General features: G+C 32.4%; 1 protein-coding gene across 5 annotated transcripts in view; it reads left to right on the top strand.

The window, feature by feature from the left end:
* Positions 1-447: 447 nt before the first annotated feature.
* LOC106465238 (UDP-GalNAc:beta-1,3-N-acetylgalactosaminyltransferase 2-like) overlaps positions 448-10520 on the top strand; it is a 54864-nt gene continuing 44791 nt past the window's right edge. For 3 of the 5 annotated variants that reach the window (XR_002611926.1, XR_002611927.1, XM_013925445.2), the window contains exons 1-4: positions 449-639; positions 1879-2106; positions 5595-5686; positions 6202-6300. Coding sequence is in view for 3 of the 5 variants with exons in the window: in XM_013925445.2 (XP_013780899.1) it covers positions 525-639; positions 1879-2106; positions 5595-5686; positions 6202-6300 (534 nt within the window). In the remaining 2 variants the exon portion in view is untranslated. Of the gene's footprint in view, positions 640-1878; positions 2107-5594; positions 5687-6201; positions 6301-10520 lie in introns of all 5 variants that reach the window. The other 2 variants (XM_022393109.1, XM_022393110.1) reach the window with 2 other exon arrangements.

The following is a 10520-nucleotide window of genomic DNA, read 5'->3' as shown; positions in this document are numbered from 1 at the left end:
AAATAGAAAAAAAATTATCTGTGGCATTGCCAAAGAAACCTTAAACTTAACTTAATCAAAATTCATTACAATTTAGTGAAAAAACTTAGTTCACGTTCTTCTTCTTTAATAATTTACAAAAAGGTTTTTTTGTGACTTTTTGTGGGTTGGCGGTAAGATTACAGACTTACAATGCTGTAATTTGAGGCTCGATTCCTCGCCGTGGACAAAGCGCAGTTAGTCTGTTGTTTGTTAAAACAAACAAATAAACTTTAGCTTGGAAAGGCAACTGACAAATCATTTCTCTCCCCACCCCCCTCCCCAGTGGCTCAGCCTTATGTCTGCTGACTTACAAACTAAAAAACCGGTTTCAATACTTGTGGTGGGAATAAACAGACAGGCCATTTCGTATAATCCACTTTTTTTTCTGTTGCAGACAACAGAGGGCGGTTATATAATAGCGGTAGTTTTTGTCATACATGTCTTCTTACAATTTATCTAAAGAACATTAAAAATATATTAAAACTAATCAGAGGAAAAGATAAATGAATTTTGAAATTAAATACTTCATTCTAACTATTGTAATTTGCATAATTGCTGCTATAAAGTTTGATTTGTGGAATTATTGTTCTTTAAGCTTTTATTCAACCTATTTTAAAGGTAGGCTAATAGTAATAGTAATTTAATATTATAATGATGATATTGCATTTCCCAAAGCACGTAGGATCAACAGAAAAATCTCAATTTTCGGATTATGCACTTACTGGATTTTTATCTTTATTATTCACACTAACATTTTACTAAACATATTACTATTAGTATTAATAATTAATTGAGTACGTAATGCTTTTTTGATATTAATTTGTTATGTAATTCACAATCATTAACTTTGTCTACATTAAGCATCAGGCTGCTGTTAACCTGATTCAACATAAGTTGTAGGGGCTTATGTTTATTCTACGTTTGTATGATATATTTATAATGCAAAAATTACACCCAATGGTCATGTGTTTTTACCTTTCAGAAACATTAACACTAGTAAGTGGTAGAGGTACAAGGTGTGACTTTTACATAATTAATTTGATGTAATAATCAAGCCTGGCAATTACAGTTTATAACTTTATGATATACCACCAATGCTTGCTAGACTAGTAGTTCCCAACCTTTTTGACTTAATTACCCTTACTGAACTGTGTTCATTGGAGTATCTAACTTCTATAGTACTAATAAAATAACAACATTGATATTGCCACACATCTGTTCACTAGCTTCCATTCAACACTGTTTCTGTATGTATTGTATTGAATTATATTGTATGAACTGATCTATCACTAAATTTAGGGTTCCTACAGAACAAATCATGGTTAAAATATATTAGACTGAATGCAAGGAGGCAGAAACAATAACATGAGATTAAAAAGATTACACCATATTTGAGAATGGACCTTGAACAAACCAATCACAGAAGCTAGCAGACTTCCAGTTTGGCTGTTTTCATTTATTAATACAGTATTACGATTTATTTGTATGTGTGTATATATATATATTATTAGGAGTTGCTTTTTTATCCATTCATGGACCTTTGTGTACCCTTAGGGGTAAATTTACAACTTGGAACAAATACACTATTGACTCTATTAATCATTCATGATATTAGAAAAATATTTAGGTTCAAAAACTTAATTTAACACAAAAATATGATACCCTATAGTCCATACACTATCATATTTTTGTGACTATTAATCAAATTTTAAATATTATCTTAAAATGTTTTCCATGCTTATGCCAAGCACTATTTATCATAAATTGTAATGTCTTTCTTTGAAAAAATGGCATAAGTCATATTAGACATTATCAAACGTTTATGAAAACTATTTATCTTTCTGATATATTTTATAGATTCAACATCTAACAGCAATGAACTTGATCTTGTTATTGGTATCCTGTCTAGTCAAGATAATTTTGAAGAAAGAAATGCAATAAGACATACATGGCTCTCAAGTGTCAAGGGAAATTTAAGAGACAGAGTTAAAGCATGGTTTGTGGTTGGGAATGATTTCTGTGATATTCCACCACAATCCAGAGTAGATCTGTATTCATGTAATCGATGGAAGATTAATGTCACTGGTAAGATGTAAGGATGAAAAATGTAGTGTAATGTCTTCTTGGAATTTTATTCTTTCACAGGTATTTTTTTCTTTTATGAAAGAGATTTTGACACACAAAATTGTACAAGCAAACATTAGCTGCATGGGTTAATAAAAAGTTTAATAAACATTTGTTTATATACAATTAACACTTAAGGTCAGAAGCGGTTTTTGAACATTTACTGTTTAAATTAAATCAATTCTACTATATTATGGTAAATCCCATTATTAGGAAGACTAGCTTTTATTAAAGTTGACTTGACTAGGTTGTGAATATGGAAACTTGGGTACAAAGCAGTGCTTTATGATGTTTATGTACTAATTTAGCTAGGACTCAAGCTCTAAGCAAAAATTTCTTGATTGTGATTATCACAGTACATAAACACTTTTTTTCACAAGTTAATCAGATTAACAATTAAATATAACTAGTACAGTTTAAGCATTGATTTTATTATTTTTATGTATAAAATACATGTAAAAGCCCACCAATTCTGTAACAAAAATATTTTTTTCACATAATTGACATTTGTTATATTGTAATTCGTGTGCTACTAAAGCAGTACTACAACCAAAAACATTTATTGCAATAGTTGTATTTTTAACTTTTATTCATTATCATATATTTATTATGAGAAAATTATTTTATGTGATGTTAACCACCCAGAAAATTGTATTTTCTAATTAAAACTTAAAGATCAGTAGACTTGAGTTTAGCTAATAAGCATGAATATTGGAGTAATATATGTATAGTGATTAGTTAATGAACCACTGAGAAATAAAATAATTTTCTGATTAGCTTTTAAATTACTCCTTTTCCTGCTTTTGGAAATAAAGAATTTTAGTATGCTGAGTATGGTAAAGTTAATATTACCATTTTGCCATGAAAAAGCAACAAACCCAATGTATAAATATATCAAAAAATCGAAAATAAAATATATACTCCTTTTTAACCACTAGCCCCATTTAACTAATGTATCACATCTGCAACTTGTCTGAATGCATTTCTTACTTGCCTTAGTTATTGGGCTTGTACTAAAAAGAGGAAGTGATTTAATATGTTCTTTCAAAATAAATGATGACAAATGTTTCTCTACATGCAAATTTTTTCATTATTTGATATTAATTTTCCATATTTTTATGCCAGTATTCCGCTAATGTTTATCTTTCTAATGACCTTGAGATGTCTAAAATAATTTAGTGTTCTGTTCAAGGTATTTTAATATTTGTATAATGAAATAATGGTTTAAATTAGAAAATAAAAACCAACACCACATTAACTTATCAGAAATCTTTCTTCAGATTTCATAAAAACAATTTGAATAATTCGAATGAGTTCAGTTTGTAGATTTGAATTGCTTTTGAAATAATTATCCTGTAATCTTTGTAGAACAAATATATTTGTATGTGTATATATAGGTGGAAATTTGATTAACAAATCAACATTCAAGAGAATAAGAAGTTATTGAAACCCACATAAAAATGAAACATATGTTGTATTTATAGGGATTTCTAATTTGAACTATTTGTTACAGCATCTTGATAGATTTACACAAGTAATGTTATTTGACAGAAATCAAGTGTGTTATATATATGTGTGTGTGTGTGTGTGTGTGTGTGCAGACAGTAATGGAAATAATTATGGAAACAGACACACATTACATATATAGGAGTCACAAACAACAAGTAATGGCAACTAGATGATGAATATATTAATTGTACAAAACATTATCACAGAAAATTCAAAAGTGAATATGTTATACAATATACTAGTATTTATTATATGAACCACTTTGCTTTACACCTTGTTTTTCTGCTATCTGTCAATGTACAAATATGGAATAAATACCAAATGCCTTGCATTAAGTCCCACACCTAAGCCAAGTTATTTGGTTGCCTTTTGACCTTCTAAGTTATTTATATGAGCCCTTACAGTCAAATAATTTCACACTGGGATTTCTGCAGGCCAAACAGGCTGCAAAAGTAATACATTTTCAGTGTCAAATGTTCTTAAATATCATGTTGAGCATGTCAAAATTTAAAAGGATTAACTTAATTGGCACAAAAAATAACCCTGTGATTGTCTCCAAATAGGTAAAACAATATTTTTGTTTCCAGCTAGTATAATGTGTAATGTACTTGAAATTATGTTAATATTTCATGTTCTTGTACCTGAAGTTATGATTTTGTAATTTAAACCATTGCAAATGCAGGTTTTCTTGTGCATATATTGTTTATTAAATTGTGGATCTAAGTTACCAAACAAACTGTTGTCTGAACAGGATTCAAATCTGTGGTGGTCATGTGCAGAACATTAATGCACTTTACAGTCCAGTGCCATGCTGAGTGACATACCTCAGCCAATTCTAGTTATTGAAGTCGTGAGGTGGCTTGTATAGATTGAAATGATATTTATATCTAACTTATTATTACAAGTAACCAGCAGTTTATGTATATAACTTTCCTGTACATGCATATTGCTATTACATATAATTATTATTATTACTTTCTTTATCTTCTGTTTAGGTCTAGACTTAGACTTAACATTACTAACAATGATGATACCCTAATGCCAATCAGAAGGCCTAGATGTAGGTCTAAGCAATATTGAAAGTTGGAGGCCTAACCTATATAATACTACAATGTATATTTCCAGGAACGTTGAGAGCCAGCATGGGCCCCGGGGCAAACATCCTCGCCGGGCCCACTTTCTCTCTCTCTTTTTTAACATTTTCAAGAATTTATTAAAAAAAAGATCCTAAATTAGGACAGCAACGAGCTCATAAACCATACAAAATCATAGCAGCAGCCATTTTTACCACACAGTATAAGTGTAAAAACGTTAATAAAGTAACAAGAAATATCTATTAAATCTATAAAGTAACAAATACACATTAATTATTACTCAAATTATTATTTCAGTCATTTTTAATGTATCAAGCATCTATATGCAAAGAAAAGCCAAAACTATGGTTTTTATCATTAAATGAAGATATAGCCTAAAGATGCTTTGCGGGCTTGCCTTTTTGGGCCTTCTTATCAAAAACTAAACATATCATCTACAGGTAACTATATCATTAAATTGGGGGTACTTAAACATACAGTATAACAATAATGGGGGCAAAAGTATTTATAGACACAATTTGCACTTTTCATTTTACTTTATGACCATAATCAATAACTGAAAAAAGCAATACTTAGTGTAAGACAACTTACATGCACATCTAATTATTTGGACTCTAAAATGTTATTTTTGTGAATAGTAAAACCTCCATACTTCATTAAGAAATAGTAAAGAAATTATGTATGATGATATTTGTTATAGTGTTGATAATGTATTAGATATGAATTAAAGTTGTGAAAAAGAATAAGTAAACCTGTTAAAGACAATCATTGTGGAGTATGGGAATTGTTTCTGTATGTAGAATTTTATTTAATTGATGTCACTCATCTAATATCTTCTTTTTTCAGAAATTACAAAAACAAAGACTTTTTCAACATGCACAGCCAAAATGCTGGAGCCTTGTCAACAACAGCCTGTCCATCAAGGATTTATTTTTCAGGTAGTTTTCTTCAATTGATTTAGATGGACCAGACTTGTCTTTTAATGCATTAGTAGTTTTATGTTTAATTATGTACATGTTTGAAAACATAGCTAAGCAATACACGCAAAATTTGGAAGCAATGCAAGTAAAATTGGTAAAAGCAAATAAAGGAAAATTCATATTAATCTGATATGTTATGATTGAGATCTAGCCTTTGAGATTTTTTTTGCAGTTAAAACTGTATACACATTTATGTGTACTTATATTTGCCACCTTGTGTTAGAAGTACTGCATTACTTATTTTTTGAAATAGAGTATTTGGATGTTATCAAGATTTTTATTGCTTATATGTGCATGTATATTACATATGTTTAAAACAAGGTATACTGTACAAGTATGTGTTTATAAATAAGCACCGTGTTTGTATATTGTGTAATTGGATACTGAACATATCCATAATTAGATACACTATATGTAAAAGAATGTATGTTCACGACTAAGTATACTTCTAATATCTCTTTGGTTATAAACAGGTTTTACATTCAATAATTGTGGAAAAATTGGGTGTGCTGGAAGATTCCCTCATTACTGGGGAAAATGTCACAGTAACCCTTCTTGATGCTGCTACAAGGGTAGGCAAAATCTATTTTTTACTGTATTATCATTTTATTTAACCATATCACATTATTATATTTTAATATTAAAGTCTGAATCATGTGTCATGTCTAAAAACATGCAGATGAAAGCCTGGTATATCGTGTTAGAACTAAATACTGTACCTTTTTGTTTCTTATAAATTGCAAACTATTTGTCCATCATATCATCATTATTCAAACTACTGTAACCTTTTACTCAACTGGTTTCATTATGGACTCTTAAGTTTTATCTAATAGCTCATTTCTCATACCTAAATGCCTCATTCCTCTCATGTTTATGACTCTTTTTGTCTTCATTTCTAGACTTTCTTTCCTTTTCTCGATTCCCTGTACTTGATATCTAACCTACCAAGATTCTTCTGTGGTATTCCTTTTCCCCTGGTGACTTGGACTGCTGTCATGAGATTTCTGTCCTCAATATCTTTCCAGGTTTTGCTTTCCTCTTTCTTGACCTTGCCATTTACTCTTATTCCTCATCTAGATCTTTTTCCTTTTCACCTTTCCATTCCGGATTCCAGGCCTTCCTCTTTTTTCTTGTCTTCCCTCTACTGTTAGTCTAGTTTGTCATTCTTCTTAACAATGACAATCACACATGTATGAAACGATGGGTACCTATCTTTTCTCCATATGTTGGTCTTACTTTCTGCCAACATTAATTTTCAATTTCTTTAACTTAGTCTCTTTCCTCACTCCTCTTCCCTTCTCTACCTATTTCCTTTTCATCCCTCTCCGACTCCATCTATGATCTTTTTAACATGGTGTGTGATTGAAAGTGGTTGATGTGTCATACACCTTCTACACACCTTTCTTCGCCTGTCCTTCCTTTATTTTCTGTTCTCCTTTTTCATGTTTTCCCATTCCTTGCTCTTCTCTTTGACTCAACATGAAAAAGTAGAACAGAAAATAAAGGAATATGCTTGCCATATTCACAGCCCAGGACTGACATTTGTTTCTGAGACTGTTTCCTTCTCTTAATCCATTCTTGAATGTTTCCTGTTCTCCTACCTCCCTTCCTTTCCTATAGCTACTCGGGTGGAAAGAGTGGACTTGTCCTGAGATTTACATCATTTCTCACACCCATTCAATGTTGGGTCCTTTTGGTGTTTTCTTCTTCACATGTCTCAACCGAGTTCAGTTTTTCTTTTTTGCCTGCGATCTATGGCATATCTGACCACCAGGTTTTACATTCCTCATTCTCTTCCTACATGAGAGGTTATTTTGCTTTTGGGGATTCTAGCTTTCTTACAACCCATCATTAATTTGGGGAAAGCACTAATGTGTCTCCAATTATGGACCTTATTGACTCATGGTTTTCATTCTTGGTGTTTTCCCCTTTGGGAGCATCTCCTTGGGGTATTGTCTTGGTTATTGGACTGTGCCAATACCACTTTCTGCACTTGCTGGTTGCCACTTACAGGATCTCTACCTTTTTTAATGTTTCCCTCTCTGTTGAGGGCAGGACTTTTGACATTTCAATGTTGTTCATGCATTCCTTCCCCTTCAATGGGCTTGGACATGTTCCCATTATTGCCCCTACTGTTGAATCACTTGGTCTTATACCACTCAGTCTTTTTCCACGGTCATTTCTTGCATAAACTATCCACGAGGCTTCTGTTTCAGGTCTCCTTTGCCTTGGGCATTAGTCATATAACTTTAGATCCATTCAAATCAGGTCGACCTTCTTGCTTATCACTTGCTGAGAGCTTATGTCTTGATGGCAAACCACCTATGTTAGCCAGTCTGCATTCTATCGATGGAGTAGTCTATACCACAGATCTTTTGTGTGGTTTGTTCTTAATTGGTCCTGCCCTTCATGGATACATTTGCCACACTTCAGAACTCCAGGCTTTCTCCCTTATGGCCTGGTTCTTTGATAATTATCTTGCTTCCTCTGTGCACATGGAATTTGTCCAATCTGTCATATGTCAGGCTGGACTTTCTGCTTTTGTATCACTCCTCTTGTTGTCCTTCTGCTGGCTGGGTATCCTTTACTGTGGATGTCAGAAGGTTTTAGTGTCTTACATTCAAAATTTTATTAAGCTACTGTTACGACAGTGGGGGGTCACGTGACGAGTATTCTAGAAGATTCTCTAGTGTGTTACGACAGCGGGGTCACGTGACGAATATTCTAGTAGATTCGCTAGTGTGTTGCAACAGCGGGGATCAGTTATGCTGGTGGCGCGTATTGAGAGTCTTAGAAGTTTCTAGAACAGGCAGTATTATCGTATATAAGTGCGCTAGACAGTGAGAGAGACAGACGGAGTCAAAGCAATAGTGGAGACAAAGACAGAGACGTGGCAGAGACGAAGCAGGCAGAGAGAAAGAAAGACAGCGATTACGATCGGTGGGAACTGGGGATAGCAGACACAGAGATCGGAACTATAGTTTGCGGGGACGGACAATTAAGTCCAAGCGCGATAGAAAGTGAGTGACTTGTTGTGAACTATAGTGGGTGTAACTGTGAAAATTAAGTACATTACAAAGTTGTATTGAGGAAGAATAAACAAGTTTTATAAAGAAAGGACTTGTATCTTAGAAAAATTAACAAACAAACATACAGAGACGTAACAGTATAACTAAGCTAATCCTGACAAATTACTGTAAAAAAGGCATATCCATAGAAGTGTAACCTAACAAACAAACATACAGAGACGTAACACTACTTTTTGTTTATGTTATACTAATTAGAACAGCCTAAAATCTTGGCTAATAATCCCTATTTTAATAGTATACAAGTATTAAGTTCTTAATTCGACAAGGAAATATTTTTAAAAATCCTGAATTTCCGCTAGTGTGACCCACGTGACACATTTTCTCTTAGCATGTTGTCATCCCTATTTTATCCACCACCCCACGAAAAAATATGAAATTAAACGTAAATTACTCTCTATAAAATCATTATTCCTCAGACATACCAACATTTTTATAACCTTCAATTTTATCTGGTTACAGAGCTATCAAATAGAAAATCAGATCCCTCCTGCCACACCCACCTGTCACTACCTCTCTTTTAGAATTCGTTGATAGTTCTCTCTTATATTTTATTATATATTACCTATAACCATTCGAAAGTCAAAGTTTTCATCAATCAAATGTTGTATTGTATAACATTGTGTTCTGAACAGATAAGTGTCAATTTCACTTGTAATACATGATTCATTCCTGTGGGAAAGTTAACGCCATGCTTAGAGGAATTTGTAATGGCTCTTGTCACATAGTTAGAAAGCCAGGAAAAGTTTGAGAGGTAAGTGCATGTTATTAGTCTATTTTTTTGGTGCATTATTATCTGTAGCAGTGGTCGGCAACCTATGACCCACGGGTCACTTAGTGACCTGCGGCAATAATTTGTCTGACCCGCCAAAAATGGCTTCACCATTGCAACCCGTGAGGGCACAATCATTGTTCAGTTCAAACTTCTCGGCTATGTGAGAAGAACAACGATATTAAAGGAAAGAGTCACGGCTACTGAGAATTTTAAGATCAATTTCAGGGAAAAATATCAAACTGGTCGAACTATTAATTTTTTTTTGTATGTAAATAAACATACACATTTAAAATACATGTACCGGTATTAATAATTATATGATTATCACTGACCCAACACAATGCTAAATTTTTCAAAAAAAAAATAATTGACCCGCGATCAAAAAAGGTTGCCGACCACTGATCTATAGCAGACAAAATTAGGGTTAACTCTCTTTAAAACCTGACAGCATGAAAAAAGAAGATTGGTTAAGTATTTTATTTCTTGTTTTTCATGTTTATTATGTATGTGTAATTATAAAAGTAACTAAAATGTAAAAATAAAGATCCTTTTTAGGTTTGTTAAGATTAGATTAGGTAAAATAAATAATGATAATAATATTATAATAAAAATGTTTCATAAGGCACACACGCGCGAGCAGCTCATGGGTAATGTAAGCTATTAGCATAACGTGAGCTACACATTCCCCGAGTGATTTATAATGACACAGCTAGTAGTTAAACATGGTTTAATTATAAACAGATGTATACTGTTACAAACTTAGAGCTACTTAGGATAAAAAATGTTGTTTCAGGTTACAATTTGAAGTCATTCTAGAAAGGAAAAAAGGGTAATTTAGGTTTATTTAGATTTTTTTTTTTTGGTTATGAGGTCGTTCAAATTGACCGATCCTGTTTTGAGATAGGGTAGAGAAAATAACAGATAAACTATA

The sequence above is a fragment of the Limulus polyphemus genome, unplaced genomic scaffold, assembly GCF_000517525.1.
Source record: "Limulus polyphemus unplaced genomic scaffold, Limulus_polyphemus-2.1.2 Scaffold1880, whole genome shotgun sequence".
NCBI classification, from domain to species: Eukaryota; Metazoa; Arthropoda; class Merostomata; order Xiphosura; family Limulidae; genus Limulus; species Limulus polyphemus.
The sequence above is the reverse complement of the archived record's forward strand: the minus strand, read 5'-3'. Positions and strand labels throughout refer to the sequence as shown.